The following is a 27494-nucleotide window of genomic DNA, read 5'->3' on the forward strand; positions in this document are numbered from 1 at the left end:
GCACCGTTGGTTTTCTCCCTGAGTGGGTGAGAGCTGCTCAGTAGCCCAGCATGTGACCTCAACTCTGGATGTGTCTGCTCAAGCGTAAAAGGACCAGTAGAGCTTGAGTTTTAGTTTCAGTTCAGTCAATCAAATGGTTGAATCATAGAGAAAGAAAAGCATATGAGCCATTGTTCTATGTGGGTTGTTTAAATAGTTTTGAGTAGATATAGCCATTGGTATATTGCTTTATTCTTGGCAGATGAGGCTTGGAATAAGAATGTGCAGAAGTGTGGCAGACACCAGGCCCCCAAGGCCAGGATGCAGTTTGGTTCCCTTGAATTTAGAAGATGGATTAAACTCATTTACTATTTTGAGCCAAACATAGAATGCAGTCATTGCTTAGTGGCAAAAAGGCTTGGGGTGGAAGAAACAACACAGGGGAAAAATTTAGGGGACAGTTCTAAGCTGGAAAGATGGTGCTGGGTTATTAGCCCTTCTCCTCAAAGCTGAACTTTAAGGAAAGCAGGTACCCCATAATCATACTGATGAGGCTTAGAGACAATACCTGTGCCCTGCCTTCCTACAAATGTAGTGTTGGCTATTTTCCATGCTGCGTTGAATGTTTCTTTTTAATGAACACCCAGGCTTCCCATCCTTCTATTTCCCTTTCCCCAAACCACCTGGATCAAGGCGACTTAGCAGATGTTCAGATATCAGAATCAAGTGGAACATGAACTGAGGTTTTATGCACAGCATGTTGAAAACATTCATTGAATTGGGAAAAGGAGGTGGGGTTTCTCAGTCCCTCAGCCTCACCTACTGGCCATAGACTTCTGCTTTTCTTTATAAGGAGTCTGAGAGAGAGAGAGAAAAAAAAAACCCACCCACCCACACACCCACCCAATAAGGCTCATCTGACTTGGCTACAAGCAAGTGATGAGGCTGTGAGAACCCCCTGGCCGTGTCCTCCAGGCTGAGTGGGTGAGCGGTATGGGGCATAAGCATAGAGACCTATTCTTGGTCCAACGGTGAGGAAGGACAGCTCCTGTCTGGTGAATGTGGTCAATGAGTTGAGGATGTTACTAAAATGACATTACAATGGAGTGGTCATCCCAGGAATGCAACTGGGAGTCAAATTTTAAAATCCTCTTTGATTTGAAAGCATCTCCAGAACTGGCTGAACCTACCCTCTCTTCTGTAGGACTCCTCGTTCACCTCCAGGGGACAGCAGGGACCAAATAGAATGTGAGTGTGTCCTGGTCCATCTTCTCTTCCCAGCACCAAAGACTCTAAAACAGGGGGATGGGGAAAATATTAGTACTGACAGAGTGCAGCTAAGAAAGGTGAAAATCCCCTTTTTCCCCTCCCTCTCTCCTCTCCTCCTGACCCATGCATGCTACTCAGTGGTGTAAAATACATTGTTGAGCTGATAAATGCAGGCCATCCAACTCAGGTTAAGAACATGTAGATGGGATTTGGTTTCTTCAGTTTGGCCAGTCAAAGGGACTCCGAGGTCACCCCCTGCAATCCTGGCTTTTGCATGGCAGCCACCTGGTCAGCCCTCATGCTTCACCCCACAGGACAGCTCTGTGCATCTGGGGAATGAGTGAACTGGGATCACTCTTTAGTTCCTTCATTCAAGGGTAACTTGTTACAGCCACAGGAGAGGGCAGATTGCTGAGCTCCAGCCTCTGAGTTCTGGCAGCTGCGTTATCCTGGGCTCCTTGGGGAGATGCTTACAGTGCTGTGCAATTGGGGCACTTTCTCCATGAGTGTCTTTGGGTTCACGCCCTTGATCCAGGATGCACGGTGAGAAATTTCAACTGGCGAAATTTGTACCTAAGGGTATCTGTGTTACACAAAAAGACATCTCAGGAGATGGAATTCAGCTGAGTCCAACCAGACCCCCGTCGAAATTAACAAGGTGGATTGTATGATGATTCCAGGGAATTTAAATAAATTCCTGAACTTAAAACAGAAGTGATCCCTCCTATATCCATTTGGGTATAAATTAATATTGTAGCTAGAAATCAATACTTTTATAAAATAAAATGTTCTTGTAGTTGTTTTTCATTTTTCTGATGATAAGTTACCTTTTCCTTTGATTTTCAAGTCAAAACATTGCTGTGGCCTATTCCACTTCTTCCCTTCTCTAGGGGACTCAAAGCACTTGGTACGCAGTAACCATACAGTGACAGCCTGGCAGGGTGGCCCCATTTTGAGGCACAGAGAAGGGACAGGACTCATCTGTGAGAACCCACATCTATGGAAAACTGAGACTCCTTTGCATCCTCCTTCTTTGGACAGTTAGTCATTCACTTCATAGACTATGGTCTTGAATGGATTCTGTTAACCTAATTGGCTACTGCTGAGACAATGTATGTAAAAATGTCCAGCTCAAATATACGACTTTTTGTGGGGTCTTTTGGGATGTGGGTGTTCTGTTTCTTAATCTGTGTGATGTTTACAGGAGTGTATTTATGTTGCAATAATTGAGCAAGCTGCTCTATATTTATTATTTATATCTCTGCATGTACATTATGCCTTAACTAAAAAGCATAAGAAGAAGAAGGAAAAATAATCATCTGGTACTTGTATGAAATCCTTTTGTTAGAATCTAACTTGAATTTTATTCTGTGATTTTTTTTTTTTTGGTTTTTGTTTTTTAATTAACCTATTTTGAGAGAATCATAAATTCACATGCACTTATAAGAAATAATACAGATATTTCATGTCCCTTTACCTCGTGTCCCCCATTGGTAACATTCTGTAAAACTATAGTACAATATTACACCCAGGATTTTGATACAGTGACACTGAGACAGTGAAGATACAGAGCATACTCAACACCATAGGATTCCCTCATGTGGCTCTTTTATAGCTACACCCTCTTCCTCTCCTCTACCCCCTCTGTTTTTTGTTTGTTTGTTTTAGAGACAGGGTCTCTCTCTGTCATGCCCAGGTTGAAGTGCACTGAAACGATCATAGCTCACTGTAACCTCAAACTCCTGGGCTCCTCAAGCGATCCTACCACCTCAGCCTCCTGAGTAGCTGGAACTACAGGCACACACCACCACACCTGGCTAATTTTTTATTTTTTGAAGAGACATGGTCTCACTATGTTGCCCAGGGTGGTCTTGAACTCCTGGCCTCAAGTGATCCTCCCGCCGGAGCCTCCCATTCCACTCCCTCTTTAATCCCAGGCAACCACTAACGTGTTCTACCTTTCTATAATTTTGTCATTTCAAGAATGTTGTATAAATGGAATCACAACAATATGCAACCTTTGGAATTGGCTTTTTTTAATCCAACATAATTTTCTGAAGATTCATCCAGGTTGTTGCATGTATCAGTGGTTTGTTTCTTTTTATTGCAGAGTAGTAGGCCATGCTATGGACATACCACAGTTTGTTTCACAATCACCCACTGAAGCATATGTGGACTGTTTTTAGTTTCTGACAATTAGGAATAAAGCTACTATAAATGTTTATGCACAGGATTTTGTGTGAATACGGGTTTTAATTTCTCTGTGGGAAATGTTCAGGGGTTCCGTTGCTGGGTCATATGGTAGGGTCATGTTAACATGTGGTAGGGTCACGTTGACATTTTTAAGAAATTCCCAAATTTTTTAGGATTTGCTGTAACATTTTATGTTCCCACCACAATGTAGAAGTGATCCAGTTTCTTCACATTCTCACCAGCATTTGACAGTGTCACTATTCTCTATTTTAACCATTCTGATAAGTATGTGCTAATATTTCATTGTAGTTTTAATTTGCATTTTCCCAATGGCTAATGACATTGAACATCTTTTCATGTGCTTATTTGCCATCTGTATGTCCTCTTGGTCAAGAAGTCTGTTCATGTAGTTTGCCCATGTTCTAATTTGATTGTTAGTTTTTTTAAACTGTTGTTTTTAGAGTTCTTTTCTAGTTCTTTGTCAGACATGTAGCTTGCAAATATTTTCTCCAAATCTACAGCTTGTCTTTTTATTCTTTTAATATGGTCTTTTATAAAGCAAAAATTTTTAATTTGACAGGTCCAATTTATCAATTTTTCCTTTTATGGGTTTTAATGTCAAGTCTAAGAACTTTTTACCCATTCCTAAAGATTTTATCCTGTGGGTTTTTTCCCAAAAGTTTTATACTTTTACATTTTTAAGTCTATGATCCATCTTTAGTTAATTTTTATGTAAGGTAGGAGACTTAAGGTTCATCTTTGTTTTTTGGCCCACCAATGTCCAATTGCTCCAACACCATTTGTTGAAATAGCTATCTTTCTTCTATTGAATTGCTTTAACACCTTCAAAAATTAGTTGGGCGTATTTATGTGGTTCTATTTCTGCATTCTCCTGTTTGACCCATGCATCTATGTGTCTATTCTCTGCCAATATCATACAGTCTTAATTACTGTAGTTATCTAAGTCTTAAAAAATGGTAATTTGATTCCTCATACTTTATTCTTTTTCAAAATTGTTTTAGCTATTCCAATTCTTTTGCCTTTTCATATAAATTTTAGAATAATCTTGCTTATATTTACAGAATATCTTGCTGGGATTTTAATAGGAATTCCATTAAACTTATAGATCAATTTGTCAAGAAATGACATCTTACTATGCTGTATCTTCCAGTCTGTGATTATGGTATGTCTCTCCACTTATATAGATCCACTTTGGTTTCTTTCATCAGTATTTTTTTGTGTTCAGCAGATAAGGCCTAGTCCTGTATGTGTTTTGTTGGATTTACATCTAAGTATTTCTTTTGAGTGATTATACATGGTATTGCATATTTAGCTTCATTGCCCACATGTGCATTATTGTTTTATGGAAATATAATTAATTTTTATATATTGATCTTGTATCTGATGACCTTGCTTAACTTACTTGGCAAATCTAGAAGTTTGTATAGATTCCTTGGAATCTTCTACATAGGCAACCATGCCATCTGCAAATGGGGACAGTATTTCACTAGTTAAAGGATTCTATATTGACAATTCTTATCTTTTAGCACCTGAATGCATTTCTGGCCTTCATGGTTTCTAATGAAAATCTGCTACCATTCAAATTGTTTTTTCCCTCATAAATTGTCATTTCTCTCTCTCTGCTTTCAAGATTTAAGAAGAAAATCTTCAGTTTTCAGACATTTAAATATGATGTGCCTTGGAATAAATTTCTTTGGATTTATCCTGTTTTGGATTGTCTCAGCTTCTTGAATTTGTTGGTTTCCATCTTTTGCCAAATTTGGGGAGTTTTCAGCCATTTCTTCAAGTACTTTTCAGTCCTGCCCTGTTTCTTCTACTTTTCTAGAACTCTGATGGTACTTAAGTTAAATCCTTTTTTTTTTTTTTGAGAGTCTCACTCTGTTGCTCAGGGTAAAGTGCTGTGGCATCAGCCTAGCTCACAGCAACCTCAAACTCCTGGGCTCAAGCTATCCTCTTGCTTCAGCCTCCTGAGTACCTGGAACTACAGGTGCACACCACAATGCCCCAGGAACTTTTCTATTTTTAGTAGAGACAGGGTCTCGCTCTTGCTCAGGCTGGTCTCGAACTCCTGAGCTCAAGCCATCCTCCGGCCTTGGCTTCCCAGAGTGCTAGGATTACAGGCATGAGCCACTACTCCCACCCCAAGTTAAATCCTTTTTTTAAAAAAAATAATCGCTCAGGTCCTGAGCCTTTCATTTTTTTCTGTCCATTTTTTATTATTGATATTTACTAATTTCTATTGTTCTATCTTTCAGCTCACTGATTCTTTCCTCTGTCCCCTCCATTTTGCTGTTGAGACCATCCACCCACTGAGTTTTTAATTTTAGTCATTGTATTTTTCAGTTCTAAAAATTTCCATCTGGGCCTCCTTTATGTCTCCATTTTCTTTGCTGATCTTTCCTATTTCTTTGCTGAGACTTTCTATTTTCTTTGTTGGTTTTAAGCACATTCACGATTGCTCATTGAACCATTTTTGTGAGGTTGCCTTAACATCTCTGTCAGATAGCTCCAGTATCTCTGTTGTCTTGGTGCTGGCATCTATTGATTGTCTCTTTTCATTCAGTTTGACATCTTGCTGGTTGTTGGTATGATGAGTGACTTTTGATTGAAACCTGAATGTTTTGGGTTATTATATCATGAGACTCTGGATCTTATTGAAATCTCTGTTTAGCTGGCTTCCTCTACCACTGTTCTGGGGGAGAGATGGGGCTTGTTACCTCATTACTGCCTTATAGGCATAACAGTACAGATTCTCTACTCAGCCTGTGTTGGCACCCAAAGGGGTGGGGACTCCTTGCTATTTCTGGGTGGAAGTGGGAGTTTCAGTTACCAACTAGGCCCCCACTGACACCTCCCTGGTGGCAAGGGTAGGACAGTCTCACTACTGCTCCCCAAGTGGTCTCCACTCACACCGGCAGTGGCTTTGTTACTGCCATGTGGTGGTTCAGGCCTGACTCTCACCAGGCCTCCTCTGACAGCTCTCCATCTGGTAGAAGGTAGGGGGCCTCTCTACTACCAGGTGGAGGTAGAAGTCATAGCTGCCATGTGGTCTCCACTGACACCATGGTGGGCACCTCACTATCAACTGTTGAGGATGGAAGACTAAGCTCCCTATTCAGCCTTTAGAGCCATGAGTCGGGGAGGAGAACATAATTTCTTTCTATGATGTTTGGCTGGAGTAGAGCAATTATTTTCTGAAAGCTTTCTGTCTTGCTGGGCTGCCTCTTTCCTGGTGTTTGGCTAGAGAGGTGGGCTTTTGTTGGGATTTTTGTCTACATCTGTTGGTGTTTCCAGGTTGCCAGCTTCTTCAGCTCCAGTGTAGGGTATATGCAGCAAAAAGAAAACCCAAAGAATTCACCACTGTGCCATTCCTTTAGTTCCAGACAGCCTGTTTCTTCTCTTCACTTTTTAGAGTCTTGTAAGATTTGTTTTATATATAATGTCCAGAGTTTTCAGTTGTGTTTAGTAGGAGGAATAGGGAAAAACATGTCCATCTTCTCAGAAGTGACTTTGACTATAAATTTTGTGAAAAGAAAATAGTATCTGCTAGGATGCTTTCTGGAGAGCTCTCTGTGTTCATCTGATCTTAGATCAGTGGTCTCCATGGAACTCCATTTTTTGAGTCTCATTTCACTTGAGCCATCCCCAGTCCCCCTGTTCTCATGCTAAAGAGTCTGCCTGGCATTGCTTCATCCAGTGACAATACCTGACTTCATCTGGAGGATCCTTTACAATCTTTGCTGGCTTAAGAACCACACAATCCTGATTCCCATAAGTGCATGGAAGGAATTTTCCTAAGGGAAGAGTTGCCCTAGGGCAAAATGAGGAAAATAAATGTATTTGGGTTTTCCAAAATGCAAAATAATTTTTTATTAAAAAATTATATTATTATGTTCTGCCTATGTTTTAGGTGCCAAAATTTACCCTTTAAATAAAATAATGATTGCAGAAAGTACTTTTCTGGTTATTCTTACTTGAACAAAAAAAAGGAAAAGTTGGCAGTCACACATTGTTTCCCCCCAAATTCCTTTTTTTCCCTTTATTTTAATTTTAAAAATTGAAGTCTATTTTACAAACATTGAAGTGTGCAAATCTTAATGGTGCAGTTCAATGAGTTCTGACAAATGGCAAACTGTGTAATGCAGACCTCAGTCACGTTAAAGAAAGTGTCCATCACCCAGGTAATATCCCTCACCACTTTTCCATCAGTCCTTCACCCTGGTCCCCGAGCTTCTGGCTTTGTCACAAGAGCTCATGTGCCTGCTCCGAAGCTTTACAGTAATGGAAACGGATAGAAATGCTCCTTTGGGGCAGCATGTTTGTGAGATGTCTATTCTTTTTTTTTTTTTTCCTTTTTGCTAGGTAGTATTTCCTTATACAGATCCAACTCCTCCCCCTCCCAAATACTCATCTCTCTAGGACTTTGCTGGGTCAGAATCTCCAGGAACTGGCCTTGTTACCTCCAGCTGACCTTAGCTGCGTCATTCGGTAGGTATTAAGGTGCAGTGTCTTATTACTCACCTGCAGGAAGAAAAAATAACTGAGGACTTAATACTTCTTTTTTCTTGCATCAACACAGTTTGATTGTGTTGAAAAAAATTTTGTTTATTCTCCTGTTGATGGACATGTAGAGTGTTCATGGACTGGTGTTATTATGAGTAAGATTATCAAGAATATTTTTGTGGAAGATGTTCTATTATATGGAATTTAGAAACATTTCAACCATTATGACTTCAAGTATTTTATGTCTCATTCTTTCTGACTGCAGGGATTTCAGTTGCATGTATGTTAGTTTGCCAATATAATCCCACAGGGCACTGATGTTCTGTTTGTTTTGTTGTTGTTTTTTTTTCTTTGCCCTACTTGGAATAATTTCTACTGATCTGTCTTGAAGACTACTAATCTATGTTCTTTAATGCTTATTCTGCTGTTAAACTCATCAGTGAATTTTTATCTCAAATATTCCATTTTTCAGTTCTATTATAGAATTTTCCTTTCATTCTCTTATAGAAGTTATATTCATCTCATGAACTATCCCATATTAATCCATGATATCCATTTTCTCCTTGTAAATTCTTAAACACATTTATAATAGTTGTTTTAAAATCTTTGCTAATTCCAATAACTGGTCATTTCTAAGCCTGCTTTTAGTAGTTGTGCTTTCTCTAGATTTTGGGTCACTTTTTCCTGCCTTTCTGTAGGTCTTATAACTTTTTTATTGTACTCCAGACATTGTAACAGACTTTATTTTCTTTTGCTTATTTCCTTTTCTTTTGTCTGGTGGTTAGAGTGAGAGGCTGATTATTTAGATTCCTCCTAGAGTCAAGTTAAGCAGTGGCTGCTTTAATTAAACTGAGTTCACTGTGCTTAGTCTACCTCCACCCACACCCCACACTGCCTTTTTGATCCTGTCAGCAGTTGAGACACAGGGATGCTGGACTGTAGTCTCAGATATCTTGATGTACCTTTGAGTTCAACTCCAGCACATCCCCAAATCGAGGTGCCTTAAGGATGCATGGGACCATGCATCCTTCCTCTGCTTTCCAGGCCCCATGAATTGCTGCTTTCATAGCAAAATTCTGGGTTAGGCGTTGAGGATCCTTAGGCCAAATGTTTGCTTTTTTTGTGCTCAGGGTTCTTCCCAATTCCAGTCCCTTTGGTTGTTGTTTTTTTTTTTTTTTTCCCTCTTCAAAGTCTCTCCATCTCTGGCAGGTCCACTCTTCCATCCACCTGCACCTTAACAGGTATCTGCCCCCATGTGTGGAAGCTCCTGTGGCTTTTTGCTTATGTATTAAGAGCTCATTTCTCTCTGAAATCACTTCATTAATGCTTCCTTATGTGTAGTGCTTTTCAGGAGCCCCACCAGACATAGGACTTTTACTTTGTCCAGGTTCTTCTGCTTGTTACCATGGGAGCACAGTTCTCTCGAATCCTTCTACATTTCAGCTAGAAGTAGGATCTCTCCCAAATTGCATTTGAAATCATTTGGGTCCATAAAGTTAAAAACTCCACCACTACAGAATTTCTCCGTAACCTTGGGATCTACTGTATGTTTAGTTCTGGCAGTTTGTGGGGGCTTCTACCTCTTCAAGAAAATTTTTGACTGAAAATTATTCCTTTTTGGGTATGCTCACATTTGTGTTTGTGCTCATAAGGCTAAACTATCAGTTGATTAAAAGGTCATATTCTTTCGTATGAAAAGGTGTGAAGCTAATAGTGAAGCTTTATTATAACCACCTAATTGAATATTCTTTCTCGTTTCATGTAAATGTCTTTGTCTGTAGAAAATGCTACCAAGAGCGGCATTGTGGTTACTTTAATTCCATTGCCAAAACTTTTATATGGTTTCCTGTATTCTAAAGGGAAAGCTGTATGCACTTGTCTTCTTTTTAAACTTTTCCTCTTATGAATCAGTAGCAGTATGAATAAATGTCAGATGTTCTTATTAAGTGGTTAAAGTGGATGCCTCTGCCTCAGCGTTCTTGTTTTAGGTAGTGATGATTAAGCAGACTTGGTCCTAGAAATGCCAGAGTTATAAAGATATTGTCTTTATCACTTACTAGAGAACTCACTATATTAATAACAATAATATTTATAAACACTCAGCCTGTGACAAATTCACTTAATCCTTTCACATTAGAGACAAGGAAGGAGGTACCATGGCGTGGAAGAGGCAATGCCAGGGTTTAAAGCCACATGCCTTTACTGAGGTGGGCATTTTCAGTAATACTTAGCAAACAGTCCAATTGTGTACTCTGTGAAAAAAACTGCAATAGGAAGAACATTTTGAAGGTAAATTTGTTCTCCTCAAAACTCTCTAGTTAGGCCAAATGAAGGTAATTTTGTTGTTCTTCAGTAAGGAAGGCAATTTCTCCATTCTAACAATTCAGATTATGCTAAATATTTTTCATCAGCTGAAGAACTAATCAACATAAAATATAATTTAAATTGATTCAGAGAAACTATTAAGCTGGAGTCCTGATTATTTAATTGCACCACAGAATTTAGTTTCATGCTAATGAAGCTTGGCTGTTGAGAAAACCACGAGAACGTGTGTGTTCTTGGGACCAGAAGACCCCAGCAAGTTAAGGCCTGACCCTACCCTGAGGAGCTGGCCAGAGGTCAGTAAAAACAGAACGTCCCCTTCCCAATGGTTGTCACATAAATTGAGATAGAATCACGCCATGAGGTGTGAGATTATGCCTCAAGTGAGTGTTTCAGGTTTGTTTTTCTTTACTTGGACCACTAGTCAGGCATTAGGGGCTAAGGTGGCAAATGAGCCATCACAGACCTACCATTCTGGCCCTTCAGAGAATGTTTGTCTAAAGGGAAAGCAATTCTTCAGGAGAGGTGAGTAAGGTGGTGATAAGTCAGATCAAGGCCTCTGAGCGTTCAGTGAATCTGGAAGTCTTTAAGAAGTGGAGATAGCTGCAGGTAAATTACTTGATGATGGCAGTTTTCACGGGTCATATGTGGCAGTCTGCATGCTGCTCTTTTGAAGGGATTTGAGTTGTGTTTGATGACATAAGGTGGTGGCCCGCAGGAGCAGGGAGGGCCTGTCAACCAGTGCAGAAGAGTCCTCCCAACTTCCTGAAGGAGAATCTGCAGAGCAAGTGGCCCTTCCTCCACAAGAAGAGAATCCATTATGTTTTGAACGCCCTGGTATCAGAATCTTGTTGGGATGGCTGCATTTTCTGGAGAATTGAAGACTTGTCCTTCTGCAGCATCAAGCTGGCCCTTTGCCTCATGGTGGCTGGCTCTGAAGCCAATGTCCTTGGCACCTTCCTCCGGTGGCAGCATCATAGTGGCCCCCTCGGCCCCATTAGTGCTGTGGTCCTCTTGGGGAATCTGAGCCAGTGCAGCTGGGCAGACCTAGGTTCTCCAGACTGCGCACATATCAATTCCAACTTAGGGAGAGCATCCAGGGTCACATGTCTGCTCCACTGATGGAGGCATTTCCTCAGTGCAACACCCCAGATCCTCTAGAGACTGGAAACAGTGAGGCACTGGGGAAAAGATGGAGGCAGAATGGGTAGACAGGGCTGTGGAAGCAGAAGGCTCTGGATTAAAACCCTAGTTGTGCCAGTTATGAGGTATGTGACTTGGAGCAAGGAGCTAAATTATTTAAGCCTTAGTTTCCTCATCTGTAAAATGAGGTCAGTAAGAGTACTGAAAGAGACAGTGAACAAAAAGACCTCTGCTGTAATCTGACACACAATAGGTGTGTAGCAAATGCCAGTCCCCGGCAGCATGGAGCAGAGTACAGAAGACCTTAGTTTTGTCGGTAAAGTGCCATCTGTTGCTGCATGACATTGTTATAAAGATACTGGAGATGCAGCAGGCTGCCAAGTCAAGGGCAACCAAGTGGCTCCCTTCTGTACCTTGTTGCCTTTACCTGCCCAGGCATCTGGGATGGAACATGGAAATCACAGATACTGCATGGCAGAGATAGATCCTTTGGATCCTTGGCAAAGGCTGGAACAACAATCTAAGAACTGTTGATCAGGGACTGAGGTTGCACAACCCAAGCATGAAGTAACATGGGGGAGGTTAAAGGTAGGCAAAGGTGGCCAGAGGCACCTGCCAAAATGCTGGTTATGTGTCACAGCAGAAGCAAAGGTGATAAATGACAGCTACAAGTAATACAGAAACCTCATTTTGCCAACGTATCAAATCTTTTAGATTAAATGTTGCTTAATTGTTTTAAGGTTCCTCTTCTTTTAAAGTTTCTGGCTCAATATCTAGTTAATCTAAAATCAAGTTGGCTAAAAAAAAAAAAAAAAAAGACAGGAAATTACATTAATATCCTACCAATATCTAACAATCCTTTAGAAGGAAAGTTGGCTGCATAGAGATTCCTTTTGAAAAGAAGGTGGAATTGATACCTTATAACAAGTTTATTTGTTTGTTTGGTACCGTTAAAATTTTCCATTCCTATGCTTTAACCAGCAGTAGTGACTGATACCAAATTCTGTAGGTAGGCACCCTTTATAGTTCTTTGGCTAATCTTACCTGGGACCACTCCAGTGGCTGCAACTGTCTGAGTTCAACAGGACTGGGAGGTCCAAGATGGCCTCTCTCTCATATCTGGCAGTGTGTGCTGGCTGGTGGCCAAGGTATCCTGGTCCTTCTCCACATGGCCTTTCATCCTCCAGCAGGCTAGATGGGGCTTCTGCATAGCAAGTGGTCTCAGGGTGACAGGAAAGTGAGAATGGGGCTTGCAAAGTTTCTTAAGGCCTAAGTTCTGGAATTTACACAGTGACACTTTCTACATTTTATTAGCAAAGCAATTTACAAGCCAGCCCAGATTTATGGGATGGAGAAACAGACTCTGCCACAGTGCCCGAGCAAGAAAGGGAGTAATTGAGAGACAGTTCAAGTTGGGGTAAGGGATTTTACACAGAGAACAGCATGAGGTCATCTGGTGCCGGAAACAGAGGTGGGGCATAAGGGAAGAGGCAGAGAAACCCCTGCACAGAGTCCTAGGAATGGCTGGGGTGTCACTGCAAGTGTACTGGGCACTTTACACCTTGAGAATCTGTTCCCAAAATTGATTAACACCATGCTGTGTTGGAAAAGTGGGGTTTGCTTGGAAGGCTGCAAAGCTTAGTCATTGCCCATCCTAGGCCATCCTACTCTTCCAACTGGAATAAGGAAAATGCAGTGAGAGTTAAAAAGAGGACAAAAAGAAATTGGGTGCTGCAACTAGGTGGAGGTAAGAAGCCCAACTGATGTTATAAATTTCCCTGCCCGCCCCAAAATACACATATTAATATATCCACACACAATGCCTCTTGAGGGCCGAATGGACTTCTGCTTTCTTTAGATATTCTCAAATCTCACTCACTGGCTATTTCCAGTGGATCTTATGTACTTATTGTTTGTAGAGCAATAGTGCTCATGTTTAGGTCTGCCCTTTTAAAATTTTTTGCAAGAACGTACAACTTGTTCACGTTCTTTTATTTTTAAAGAGCACTTCTTCATTTGTGTTTTTCAAAAGCTGGTGAATTTTCTTTGTAAAGATGTGGGTAGGCTTGGGGTACTTTGTCCAGCATAAGTGGGTCACAAGCTGGCAGGTCACAGGGATCCCTCCAATTTGTGCCATTTTAATGTTTATAGTATGGACGTATATGTTTGGTAATAAAACTAAACATTAATAATACTTTGCTTAGCCCTAAATAAAAATACTCCCTGGTAATACAAATACTGTAACTATATAATAATCAGTGGTACGTTAGCTTCTCAAGTTTATTTTGTATTAAGGAGATCACGTTTTTTTAAAGTCATTAAAACTCCTCAACAGCTTTATGATGTAGACGACTTGTGCTGGCAGTGTGCACCCCTAAACCTCTAAAGCCCAGCATTGTACCTAACACAGGGTAGGACTCCAGTACATACCTTATGAGCAAAAGGATGGTAGTTATTGTCATCCTTTATCCTGACAGGCAGAAACAGGTGGGTGAGTACCTGAAATCAGAATCAAACAATCATTATAACAGGAACGATGCCTGATCCTTCCATCTAGACATTAATTGTTTTCAGGTTCCTGTTGTGGTCCATGAAGAATGGAGAAAGCTAGAAGGAGTATTTTAGACAGTCCCAGAACTTTAGATTTAGAGCGTCATTGGAGGAGACATTCCCTGAACACTTACAGTAAAGAAACTCTCTTTTTCACCAGCCATTGGGTTCCTTTTTTATTTTTATTTTTTAGAAGTTTTTATTATATTGAATAGAAACCTGCCTCCTGTAATTTCTGTCTCTGGCCCATAATTCTGTATTTGGCAGTAGACAGATCAAACTCATACTGTCTTCTACACAACACTCATTCAAATCATTGAATTTCCCCCACTGGTGAATATACGACAAAAGTTGGTTTAGTTTCATAATGCAAACTCAAAGGGAAAATTATCTTGAATAATTCTATGGCAATATGTGGAAAGTTTAGGGGCTGTATACACAACTTATGGTTTTGAACTATGTGGTTAAAGACATTGAGAGTTGACAGATTAATCAGGGATTTGTCAAGTATTAGTTACAAACATTGAAATCTTGGTCAGGGAAAGTTCATTTTAGTGTATCTTGAAAATATGATCAAAGTATTTTCAGTACTGATTTGATGATGTTTAACCACAGTGTGTGAAGAATGAAGCGTTTCATTAGAAATTACTGATTCTATAGAGAACAAGCTGTATTGTTGGACTATTATGCTCTTTCCCCACTCTATCTCTACCTCCTACTCCCCCCTCCCCATTTTTGGGACCCCCTCATCTCTGAACACCTGAAATGACATTTCAGACTGCTGAAAAGAAGACTGGGGTCTTAACATCAGTGCACCTCAGTGATGACCACCACATGAGGGCAAAGGTGGAGCTGATATAAGTGATGCTTTTAAAACTATAAAAATAAACCATGAAAACCTGGTGGTTTGCTGTGATTTGGGGAGCAAAAGAAATTTATAAGTGGCTGAAAACTGAAAAAATGGAGGAGTATAGTGGGTAGCAGTTTAGGGGAAAGGAAAGCAAGCAGTCCCTCTGCCCTCGTTTAGTTTTAGAAAAACAATCTATTATTCTGGTACTTTTCTCTGGGAATTAAAAAAAATGCACTAGCACCTAAACCATGGAAAATGAAATAAAAATACACCTAGTGCAGCTTCTCCAAAACACTGGCCTGTATCTTTCCCTCTCTTTTGCTGCGAATGTCTTATCCATGCCTTCCCACGGCTGCCAGGACTACCGAGTTTATTTGCGGGGGTTCCTTGGTGTTTGCGTTAACAGGTCAATTTTCCGCAGCAGCCAGGTGGAAGGTGACCAATGCCTAGCCTTGATCTACCCGTCCCACCGTGCCAGGTTTCAAGAACCCTGGCCTAGGGCCTGCCAGGGATCTGAAGGCGCTAGTCTGGGAAGATTAGAGTAGGTCTCCACTGGTTCACCTGTTCTGAGACTCTTTCTCTTCAGTTGCCTCTGAGCACCAGAGGGTGGCACCCCAGGCACTCCAGAGGTGGAGAGGAGGGGACGCGAGGGAAAGAAAAGAAAGAAGCGGTGGGGCGGACAGAGGAGGGAAGGGGAGGAGAGGGGAACATTAATAAATTCTCAGACCTTGGGCTCAAGTTCCCGGCTAAACTCCCACCCTTTTATGGAAAAAGCCTGAGTTTCCACCGGACTAGGTGTCAAGCGTTAGCAATTTCTAAGATAGAAAAGACTACCGAGGGTTATTCATGACCAACAGCTTCTACCCTCCTGGGTCTCCAGGAAACTAGTTTCCGTGGCCGCTGGGTGTGCAGGTGTCTGGGGTGGGCGGAAAGCCTCTGGCACTAGATCGCTGTGAGTGCGCCAACATCTGACCTGTCCCCTTGTGTCGTGTTTTGCAGTTGCTGGATTTGTGCGACTCGGTGAAAGATGATGCCCTGAGGGTGATCTCCGCCTTTAACATTCCACACACCAACCTCCACGCCCCAATCGCCGGAATCCCCAACCCGCGGGCCGCCTGGGCCTTCTACCCTGCGCCACTGCAGCCGCTGGCCCGGGACGAGGCGCGCTCTCAGAGGCCCGAGCTGGAAGCCAGGCTATAACGGGCGTGGCGAGAAGTGTGTCCCGCGCGCAGCTGCCACGACGCTCGCCTCACTGATGCCGGGCTGGCACGCGCTGGGCCGCCGCCCTCGGGGATTTTGGTCACGGAGCAGAGGTCCCGCCGAGGGTGGAGAGGCGCGTGGCCGCGTGGCGGACTCTTGGGAAAGGGAGCCAGGCGGTCGCCCGGTGTGCGGCCCTTCAGCCTATCCCTGTACCCTCACCTGGCCTGGCCGCAACCTTTCCTAGCTTCGGGGCACCCGATCCCCTTAGACAATCAGGGTGGGCTCCCGCCCAACCGCGCGAGCTTGCCCCACAGCCGGGTACCGCCAAAGGTCTCCTGCGGTCAGCGATGACTCAGATCCCCCTAGCGCCCCCCCGCCCCCCGTGATTTCAAAAAATTGTGGTGCTGGGTGAAAAAAAAAAATCACTCTCAGACAAAAGAATAAAGCTCCATTCTTTCTGAGAGCGGGCAAAAAGGTTCATTTCAGCAAATGGTGCTTTTCCAGTTAATCAGACCCTCTAGTCCCCCCCGCACCCCGAGGAAATGCACGGACGGGGAGACGGGAGTCGGAGCCTGGAGTTTTGCTCTCAGCAAAGCAAGAACTAGGGCTTGTCTTCCCAGACCGGCGGTTTCCGGGCCGCAAGACAACGCGCGGGAAAACATTTTACCATATAAAGCGGTGATCTGTCCTCTAGAAGAGCACTGATACAAAGTTTAGTAAGTTAAGCGATGTGGAAGGCGCTCCCGCCGCTTGCAGAGGACGGCGAGGCGGGCTGGGGCAATACACTGCAGTGAGTCGGTTTCAGAACTAGGAGAGACCACATAGGTGATGCCTGTGGTCCAAGGCAAGGGCCATGGATTTCCCATTTCTCGGATCCCTGTAGCCCGATTTCTTTCTTCTTTCTCTGTTCTCCCTCCCTCCACATCTCTTGGCAGAGGTAGGAAAGGACAGCGCTCTGCCCGCGTCTGCGAGGGCGGCGTCCAGGACCAGTGACCTAAAGCCCGCAGGCATTCTCACGCTGCCCTTGCTCTGCGCTCGGCCCTGTTCCGGGAGGACCTCCCCACTCCCCGGGAGAAGGCCGCAAGAGCTCGAGGCCACCCGACGCAGGACACCAGGTCGAAGCTCCTTAGCACACCCTGTGTCGCGGCGGACACATGAACCACCGCCTTCGGACCGGATTCCTTTTTACGCCCCAAATCCGAGCGCTTGGCCAGCTGCTTTCCCCGACGCCTTTGTTTTTCAAAGAGTTTACAGGGTCGTGAGAGCGAGCGACGCGGGGGCGGCGGGGCAGCACAGGAACAAACAACAGGGCTTTCTTCTGCCTGCGTGGTCCTTTTCCGGTCCCTGTCTGCGTCGCCGGACCCCGCGGAGAGCGTGGAGCACTCCGGCGTGCGGTGGGTTTGGGGCTCTCAGCCAGCGCAGCAGGTCCTGTTGCTTTTCCCCAGTGCGACGCGGGGCAGCCAAGGCGCAGTTCGCCCGCGGCTGCCACCGAGGGTCTCGAGCAGGAGCTCCGAGCCGCACTCAGGCCAGACCTTCGGCCGCCGAGTTTACTTCGCCGCGGCAAGGCCCATGCCCTTTCCCTCTTGCAGCGAAATAACCGGGCGGGGCTCGGCGCGCGTCCTCCAACCCGGGGCCTTCTTTACCTTGCTCAGGACTCGCCCGAGAATGCTCTGAGGAGACTTTGACCTGGAGCTGTGCTGTGTCACGCTAACACTATAGGTCTGCTTATGAACATAAAGACTGACCAAGGTGTCCCGACGACGGGACAATGTCTCCTCGCTTGCTCCTCTACGCTGAGGCCCCCTCCTTCTCCCGGCCGGCAAGGGTGTGGGTCAGGGCGGCCTCTCAATTGCGTTTCCTTAATCCATCTCGCCTGACCTCCCCTTCAGGATGTTCCATTTCCCCACCCCAACCTCCTTCACCCCCGCTGCGGTGGTGCCAAAGCCGGGGGCTGGGGCACAGAGGCGCCCGGGGAGCGGGCAGGAGGGGCGGGTCGGGGCGCGGGCTCGGAGAAGCAATGGAGCGGGCGTGGAGAGTAGCGTCGGAGGAGAAGGATGGAGACGCGGGGGCAGGAGGGACGGCAGGTATTGCGCCCCCCATACGGCAGCCTGAACTCCGCTGCTCCGCCTTCACTAGCCTCATCCCGCCGGGGGACGATTCCCAAGCGGTTCTCCGGGAGCTCAGCAAATCTCGAGGTTCCCAACCGAACGTAGGCACAACCTTCTCTCTCACCTGGAGGCTGTGACTCTCTTTGGTGTCTTTTTTTTCCTTAAAGGATTTATTTTTTGAGTTCTTTTTTCATTTCCTTATTTTACCTGCTCTACAGACACCCGCATCCCGCCCCTCACCCGGGGTCGGTCCTTGCCCTTTTCTGGACTCCTCCTCGCCCCACGGGCTCTGTCTCTTAGGCAGACCGAGCGCGACAGAAAAAATGGAGAGCCCCTGAGGGGTGGCAGGAAGAGGGTGCCTAGAGTCTGGCGCCACGGACCCTCAGAGGGAGGAGAGTTCAAAGACCCTGCACCCGCGCTTTCTCGAGGGCCAACCCCGTCCCCGCGCCTGCCCTGGAGCGGCTGAAAAACTGTCTCCGCGCACAGCCAGAGCGCGGGGGCGCCTCCGGAGGCTTTCCTCCGCGCCGCGGTCGGCCGGGCTTGGAGTGTGTTCCGAGCGCCCCCTCTGTTGTGCGCACATGCGGCAGCCGCCACCAGGTTGGGCGAGGCGAGGGTACACTTCGGAGTGGGGGATGGGCGGGCGCACAGCCGCCAGCAGGCCGAGTCACTTGCCGAGTAAACACGCCAGGGACGGGGGCGCGCGCGGCGGGAAAGCTAGCGAGGCCACCCGCGCCTTTACCTGTCCGAGCCTGCACGCGCCGGCGGCCGCGGCGCCGCGGGGGCGGGGCTTGCCAGCCCCCGCGCCGGGGCGGGACCTAGCGGGGGCGGGGCCCGCGGTGATTGGGCGCGGGTGCGGGGCCGCCAGCCTGAGCAGGGCTCCAGGGCCGCGCAGGTTTCACTTCGTTCCGCGCAGCCTCGGGGTTTCCAGCTTGTGCTAGCGCTGCGTCCAGCGCCACCGCCGCCGGATTCTTGCAGCCACCTTGCGAGCCTTGCCATATTACAGTCAGCACCGTCTCTGGCTGTTCGGTTCACCCCGCTACCGCTGCCGCCGCCTCGGCGTCCTTCCCCTGGCCCTCGTCCCCCCAATGTCTGACTCCGATTCTCGAACTGAGAAACGCAAGGTAAATACCTCCGAATCCCGGGGAGCGGGCCGGGGATGGATGGAAGACAGGCGCCAGAGCCCGAACGGCTCCACCTACTGCCCGCTTCCCGCGCACGTGCGAGCGGAGACGCTGGTATTGGTCCCGCTTGTCGCCGGGCGGGAGGCGGCGATCGGGGTGGGTCTGGTTGCCTCCCGGGCAGGTCCACTTTGTGGAAGGGTCGTTGGCCCAGAAGCTGCGTGCATTTGGCTGAAGTGCGGCTTGGGCTGGGATAGAGCGCGCGGGCGCGGTGAGGGGTCGCAGGCCGGGATGGAAGAGATAGCGCATGCTCTCGGCACCGGCCGGGGAGTTGGGGGCCGCTCCGTGGTACAGGGCTCAGCGCCCAGCAGGGAAGTCGGGCCGCCTGCCCCAGCGACCCCGCGTAGCGGCCGCGCGGTGCTAGCGGGTTTCATGTCTTGTCTCTTGGGCGCGCGGGCTTGTTCCAGAGGGTTTGCGGAACTGCGGTGGTGGTTTAACTCACGAGACTGGGCTTTTCATTTTACTCTTTTAGGCCGAGGTTTCGGGGCCGCTGCTGCATTCGCCCTCTTGGACGTGCCTGGGGACCCTTCTTGGTCTACGGGCGTCCTTCGGACCGTGCCAGCTGCACAGTCCACAGGCAGCAAGAGACCTAGGTTTTCCCCTGACCACCGGGGCCACGCAGGGGACGATTGCGGCCCGCAGGACTTGCACAGTCTGTGGGGCCGGACTGTCTTAGTGGCTATAGCGTGCCCGAGAGCACCCGGCCCCATTTGCCATGCAGCCTGGCAGCGCCGTGCCCTCTGGGGCCTGTTATCCCAAAGTTGGCGCTGCTGGGGGATGGACGCCCGGGCTGGGGGTTGTGGATATGCTTGGTGCCCGCCGTGGTCGCGGATGTGCGCGTCCTTGGCCGGGGGTGGCTGCTCAGATTTGGCGCGTGTCTGCAGCACACGGGAAGAAAGAGGGAGGAAGTTGTTGGAGACGGATAACCAAGCCGGGGCAGGGACGGCTGTTGGGGTATCACCCCGACCGGCCAGACGGAGGACCTCCCTGCCGGTGCATGCAGAGTGCAGGTCCTGCCTTGTCTTCAGGTGACTGGCTGCCCGGGGTAGCGGGAGCTGCTGAGGCGTGCGCGGTGGCCCGATGGAGCACAGGGACAGGGCTGGGTAGCGGGGCAGCCCGGCCCCCAAAGCTTCTGCCGAGGCTGCCGCCGCCGCCTCTGCGGCCGGAGAAGCGCTCGGAGGCGAGTTTGTCAACAATCGCCTCGCCTTGGCGGCCTGACCTATAGGCGCCGCCCCCGCCACGGCTGCCGATTGGCCGCTTGGCTGCGGAGAGACCGCGCGCGAGCCAATTGGGAGCGCGGGCACCCGGCGCCAGTGGCTCGGGAGGTCGGCGGTGCCGGCGGCGGCGGGCGCAGAGCGCGAGGGGAGGAGCGGGAGGAGGCGGAGGATGTTCCCGGCGGCGGCGGCCGGGGCAGCGCGGGCCAGAAGCGCGGCGCGCGGAGTCCTCGGGTGCCCGGCGGAGCGCGGCTGGCGGGCGTTAAGGCGCGTGCTCTGCGCTGCCCTGGGGACTCTGAATCCGAGTCCTGGGCTTTGTCTCCCTCATTGCCTTCGTGGGGACGCTCAGGGGGCGCCGGGTCGGCGAAGGGCGCGGGCCGGACGCCGCGGGACCCGGGCCTGGACAATACGCTCGGAAGGGAAGGGGCGGACTGTGAGTTTCGGCGTGATTGCCTTCTGAGGGGAGGGTCTTTAGGGTGAAGGAGGCGCGCGCCGGTGTCGCCTACCGTGCAGAACTAGTTGCAGACTTTGCAGCGGGTGCCAGGGCACGGCTTCAGGGGTCCCTTATTTGAAGGTGTTCACCTTACAGTACGGCTGCACCTCGGAGAAGTTCTGTCCGGTTCGGTGCGGCGCCAGAGCCGGGAGCGGGAGGGACCGCGGGCGCAGAGCGCCAGAGCCAGGCTGAGCCGAGCTCTGAGTTACAAACTCTATTGTGACGCACTTACTACGACTGACGGCCGCTGCCAAACCTTCCCCAGACTTGCTGCCCTCAGCATTTTCGGCAAACAATGGGGCCAGAGCGGGGAACGCGGCCAGCCGCCTGCAATCGCTGCATCTGCACCCGCTCCTGTGCTCTAGCGCGGCATCTGATCCCGGGAAATCAGAGCCCGCTGGGAGTTTTTGACTTATTCCAGTCAGTCCTGAGCAAAGAGCACATGTGAACAGATTTCAGACAAGCTGCTTCTCTTAAAGCTTGCGTGTGTCTGTGTGTGTTTGTGTGTGTGTGTGTGTGTGTGTGTGTGTGTGTAAGTGAAAGCGCCAGTTCCACAAGCAATTGAAATTGTTACTGTGTTTTGTTTGGTGGTATGAAGTTTAGTCCCAACCCCCCACCAAAAAAGATAATCATACCTTTGTTATTTTAGGTGTATTTTTATTCTTATTTGGAAAAGTGTCAGAGAAGTATACACAATGTAGCAACTTAATTTTAAAGTATTTGAGATTAATTCTTAAGAATTTTTTAATGAATAGGCGAAAGATAGCTAATTTATTTATTCTTTGTAGTTACTATTTTGCCTAAGATAATAGTTTTTCTTTTTATTTTACTTGCAGAAAAAAAGACCAAATGGCAAAGCAACCTTCCGATGTAGGTTCTGAGTGTGACCGAGAAGGTGGACAGTTGCAATCTGTGGAGAGACCTCCCCAGCTCAGGCCTGGGGCCCCTACCTCCCTACAGACAGAGCCCCAAGGTAATCCCGAAGGCAGTCGGGAAGGCGAAGGGGACCGCTGCTCCCACGGCAGCCCTCAGGGCCCGCTGGCCCCACCGGCCAGCCCTGGCCCTTTTGCTACCAGATCCCCGCTTTTCATCTTTGTGAGAAGATCCTCCCTGCTGTCTCGATCCTCCAGTGGGTATTTCTCTTTTGACACAGACAGGAGCCCAGCACCCATGAGTTGTGACAAATCAACACAAACCCCAAGTCCTCCTTGCCAGGCCTTCAACCATTATCTCAGTGCAATGGGTAAGCAATACCCGGGTAAGAGGCAGTTGGCATGTGGTTGTTTGAATATGTTTAAAAACTGTGCATAGTATATAAAGCCCCCTTTTTAGAATCTCTTAACTGATTTGTTCCATTTTTGATGGGAATGGAGAATGTGTCAAATATATCAAATAAGCATTTTTGTCAATGCTATTAAATTCTGTGGCAGCCATGAGTAGAGGTCCAAACATTAGCCTTTGGGGAGATACAGCTTGAATCTCAGCTGCCTTCACTAAGCTTATAGCATAATCATGGTGTGTTGTCTGAACCACTAGCCTTTACATGTTAATGTCATTTTGCTTAAAAGGAATCTGGTCAGTTATAGAATATAGCTTAATAACAGAACCAAAATTGTGAAGAAAGATGAGACAAGTTAATCATTTTCAAAAATGACATTTTTGGAAAATGAACTAGTTCATGTAATGTAAGCAGTACTAACATAGAACCATGAAAATGGTTTGTTTTCTACTCAAATTCTTCTTTGGGCTTATTGCTTAGAGGATTTGGATGTAATGCTCATGAGATTAGGTTGTAGGTTTTTATTTTAGGAATTGAAGACAGTTTTAGGGTCTGAATCAAGAATGGCAAACATAAGTACCTGGAGAGGCCTGCAGTAATATCAGTGAGAGACCTGAGCTGGTGGAGGTTGTAGCTAGTTGGAGAGCATTTGCCCCTTCTGCATTAGGGCTACCCCTAATTGTAGCTGTGAAGGCAGGTGGTCTCAGAGTGGTAGGTTTTCCTATATTGCAGGATAATCCAGGAATGCAGATTTTGATGCCAAATATCCTGTTTCAACACTGACAACTTATTTAGATCTTTGAAAACATTGTACAAGCCAAACAAACATCTGCAGGCTTGATTTGACACCTGAGCCTTCCCCACGTGACTTTTTGTATAGTTCTGTTAACGGTAGTCTGTGTTGGTTCAACTTGCTGTTCCCTGCTAATGGAAAAGGTTCATGTCTTGATCAGTATTCACCATAATCACTCTAACCATTTGTCCAGACTATCCTGCTCTACATGAATAAGATAAGTAAGTTGATAGTGTTATTGATTAGGAAATTCAGTATAGACTTAAAATTTGGGTCACACTTATCATGCCAAAGTCTAAAAGTCAGCTGACTAGACACTCGAATTCTGGAACACACTGATAGATCTTGCATTTGTAAGTACCGTACAGCTCTGTCTTCATAATCCTTAGGTAAATGAGGCAGGCCTGTCACACGTTACAGAATTGGGTGTCCGAGGGGTGGTCACTTGTCAGAAGTTGGGCACACCTGGGAAATGGTAGGGAAAAATGGCAAAAATACCAACAGCTACACATGTTGGCTGCACACTCCTGTTAAATGCTGGGAGATACTTTATTATGGCCTTTCCTTAGCGGAAGGAGCTAGAAGTCTTATTGCTGCTACTGCTGCTCCCAAACTCATTTCAGCCTTTGAAATTCTTGGTGCTTGTAACTATTCTTCTATCCATGAAAATGTTCCAGTATATGTATGAACCTATAGCATTCTTGCTTACACTAAATAAGTAATAGGATTTATGGTATGTATACTTAAAAACCTGGATATTTTTAGAACCCTCTAGAAGCTATTACAGTTTCATTACAGACCTATATACATCAGGTGGTGGCTTAATGCATGGAAATAGTTTCTCCTTCCCTGGTAACTAGGAATAGTCAGTGAGTTAGTGTATTTACTGTAAACACAGGCACCAGTGCTTTTCTTGGTGACAAATGCTATTTAACAAGCTAATTATAAGGTATGCACCGTTACTTGAGATGACAGATATAAAGCTTTAAAGATCACAATCTAAATTATTAAGCAAAATTAATGGTTATACCTGTGAAGTAAAGTAATGGATCCTGATGTGTAATTTTATAGTATTAACTACATTTCAGTAGATTGGTGTGATAACTTAGAGTTTAATGCTTGGGATTAAATGAGAAATTGTAAGGACTTTGTTTGAAGTTAGTGTACCAAGGTAAGTTTTCAGTGTTCTTGGGAGATTTGTTTTGGTGGAGGACAAGTTGAGGTTAGGGGAGGGGAGAATTACTTGTGGAAGGAAAGGGCTTAGCCAGATGTGAGTTTATTAAATTGAAGCATAAAATTTACAATTTTTGCAGTCTGTAACTAACTTTTTTCTCTGGCCATTCTCAGAGTCTTAGCTCAGTGCCTAAAGTCCTCTGAAATATGCTGAATTGATAAGTGGTTCTCTTATCTTTGTAGGCTTTTTTAGTGTTCCTTACTCAACCATATCCATTAAGATCTTCAATGAAGCTTTTGAATAATGTATTTCAAAATACATTTTTCACAAAGAAGTCTTTATGATTGCTTTGAACCAGTGGAACACAAATGTGAGGGTTATAAAGAAGTTCTCCCTAGCTAGGGGCTCCTTCAGCCACAAAATAGTTTTCTTCTCAGCAACTTGGGGTAGAGAACAGTGTATCTTGAAGTTTTATTGTTGCATCTTTGTTCTAATGAGAAAGTGAAGTCTTATGTGGGATGCACAGCAGTTAGGTGTTTGTGCTAGAAATGTTTTCATGTTTTCCTTCATGTCTCTGATGTTTTCTGAAGACATGTTCAAAGAATATTATATTTATCCGTCCGGGGATAGATACAGTTTTTATACTTTGCCTCAATTTTAGCTTCCTTACACTCTGGGAGGATTAACTTAGCAAGTGATGTGTTAGTCTGTGAATAACTGATTCTTTTAATCAAAATCACCCACATGTGTTGGTTTACCAAGTGCCTTTTTGGGTGCGTGTTTTTATGCCATATGAGTTTTTAATGCAAATTATTAAATCCTGTTCAAATTCTTACTCTGAAGTGTAGTCAGTGCAACCTGGAAATATGTGTTGAGAATGTTCAAGGTGTGGATGTACTCTTGTTATTAATAACTCCTTCATACCATGTTTGTAAATGTTTTAAACTTTTTACTTGTTCCCTGGCACAAGTAAATTGCTTTCTTCTTTGTGTCCCTCGGAATCTTGTGGGTACTTCCTTTGTAGCTGGTAATTGTCTGATCCCTCCTTTAGAGGGGAAGGCCTGAACTCCTGCACATCCCAGTGAGTCCCTGACAAAGAGGAAGAGCCCAGGAAATGTTGAAAGTCAATCCAGCTCTGCCTAGTAGCCTTTTGAAGGAGCAGTTTTTAACTGAGGACATGTAAAGCAGGTAGCAAGTAAAGACCCTATCCCCTGTCTCCCTCTTAATTACCTGGGTCCGGCTGTAAAGTTTGTCACATAGGGTTGGCAAGTAAGGTCTGTCTCAGCACTGCCCAGTAGGGAAGCCACATGTGTGTTAAGCCCTTGACATGAGACCAGTTCAAATTGAGATGTGCTGTCAGTGTCAGCTCATGCTGGGTTTTGAGGACTTAGTACACAAAAAAGAACGAAAGACATCTCAATCATTTTCATATGGATTGCATATTGAAATGATGTTTTACACATATGGGTTAAATAAAATATAAATTTTTTTATTGTAGTTAAAAAACCATAAAACCATCTTCACCATTTATTTCTCAGTTTGTGGTTCACTAGTGTTAAGTACATTTCCATTATTGTACAGCCAATCTCTAGAACTTTTTCATCTTGCAAAACTGAAACTCTGCGCCCGTTAAACAACTCCCCATTTGCTCCTTCCTCCAGCTCCTGACAGCCACCATTCTACTTTCTGTCTCCGAGTTTGACTACTTCAGTACCTTGTATAAGTAGAATCATACACGATTTGTCTTTTGCTGACTGGCTTGTTTCACTTAGCATAATGTCCTCAAGGATCATTTTATCTTGTAGCATGTCAGAATTTCCTTCCTTGTTAAGGCTGAACAGTGTTCCAATGTATGTATGATACATACCACATCTTGTTCACCCATTCCTCCATCAGTGGACATTTGGCATGCTTCTGCTTTTTGGCTATTGTGCATAGTGCTGCTATGAACATGGGTATGCAAATAGCTTTGAGATTCTGCTTTGATTTCTTCTAGATATATACTCAGAGGTGGGATTGCTGGATTATATGGTCATTTTATTTTTAATTTTTTGAGGAACCACCATGCTGTTTTCCATAGAGGCTGCACCATTTTACATTCGCATCAACAGTGCACAAAGGTTCCAATTACTCCATGCCCTCACTCACTGACACTTGCTATTTTCTGTTTCGTGTGGTGGTTTTTTTTTTTTTTTCCTTTCTTTTACAGTAGCCATCCTAATGGATGCGGGTGATAGCTCACTGCAATTTTGATTTATATTTACCTAATTATGGGCATCTTTTCATATGCTTGTTAGCTCCTAAATAAAATATATTTATAGTATTAATTTTACCTGTTTCTTTTTACTTTTAGTACAGCTACCAGAAAAATGTAAAATTAGGTCTGTGGCTTGTGTTCTGTTTTGACTGGACAGGCTTTCCTTGCAGATGGATGAGCTGGAATGTGCAGTGGTGCTTCAGCAAGCAAGACCTTATTCTTCCCACTCTGGGCACATCATTTCCGTGGAACTTACTCCTGGGGCGGTTTGTGTTGACTTAGAGTGAAAGTGGTTAACTTAATCTTATGAACATCTTAAACATTAAATGAGCTTTGTAAACAGCTATATTCTCCAGGCAAATAGGGAGTTTTGTTTTACCTCTTTAAACTCTATGGTGTATCTGGGCTTGGAAAAGTGGAATGTGGAGGGGCTTGGTTCTGCAGCACTCACGGCTGCCCCGGAGCCTCCCGATAGAGTTGCCTCTGCCAAGGGCCCAGCTCTGCCCACAAGCCCCTCAGTCCCTCATTTGGCTACCAGGAGAAACAGGACAATGTGTAGCCCTTGAGTGGGGATAGAAAGTGACAAAAGAGAAAGATACTTTTCTTTACTGGTTCCAAACAAAATTTAGTAACTGATAGTTGGCCAGTTTTAAATTTTGTATCTTCTTGAAAAACTTTTTGTTTTCTGGTAATTGTGAATTCACACACATTTTTTAAGAAATAGCACAAAGAGGTCCTGTACCCTCTTTGCTAAGTTTCCCACAAGGGTAACATCTTGTGTAACTATAGTACACTGTCACAACCAGCAGATGACTTTGGTAATCCATCTACGTTATTCAGATTTTATCAGTTTTACATGTGCTGTTTTGTGTATCTGTGAGTGTGTGTTTGCTTCTGTGCCATTTTGTCAGGTGTATAGACTTGTGTGGCCACCACCACAGTCAAGATAAAGAACAGCTCCATCACAG

At 45.6% G+C, this 27494-nt stretch overlaps 2 protein-coding genes across 3 annotated transcripts in view; both read left to right on the forward strand.

The window, feature by feature from the left end:
• The window catches only part of ACOXL (acyl-CoA oxidase-like), a 329721-nt gene extending 313681 nt beyond the window's left edge, over nucleotides 1-16040 (forward strand). The window contains exon 18 of the mRNA XM_012641917.1: nucleotides 15830-16040. Within this exon, the coding sequence (XP_012497371.1) occupies nucleotides 15830-16030 (201 nt within the window). The 3' untranslated portion in view covers nucleotides 16031-16040. The remainder of the gene's footprint in view (nucleotides 1-15829) is intronic.
• A 3164-nt stretch (nucleotides 16041-19204) lies between these two features.
• The window catches only part of BCL2L11 (BCL2-like 11 (apoptosis facilitator)), a 40585-nt gene continuing 32295 nt past the window's right edge, over nucleotides 19205-27494 (forward strand). Inside the window, exons 1-3 of one of the 2 annotated variants that reach the window (XM_012641903.1) lie at nucleotides 19205-19259; nucleotides 21860-21996; nucleotides 22177-22266. In XM_012641903.1, coding sequence (XP_012497357.1) covers nucleotides 21873-21996; nucleotides 22177-22266 — 214 coding nt within the window. In that variant the 5' untranslated portion in view covers nucleotides 19205-19259; nucleotides 21860-21872. Of the gene's footprint in view, nucleotides 19260-21859; nucleotides 22267-27494 lie in introns of both variants that reach the window. The other variant, XM_012641902.1, reaches the window with a different exon arrangement.

The sequence above is a fragment of the Propithecus coquereli genome, unplaced genomic scaffold (assembly GCF_000956105.1).
Source record: "Propithecus coquereli isolate 6110/MARCELLA unplaced genomic scaffold, Pcoq_1.0 Scaffold171, whole genome shotgun sequence".
Classification (NCBI taxonomy): domain Eukaryota; kingdom Metazoa; phylum Chordata; class Mammalia; order Primates; family Indriidae; genus Propithecus; species Propithecus coquereli.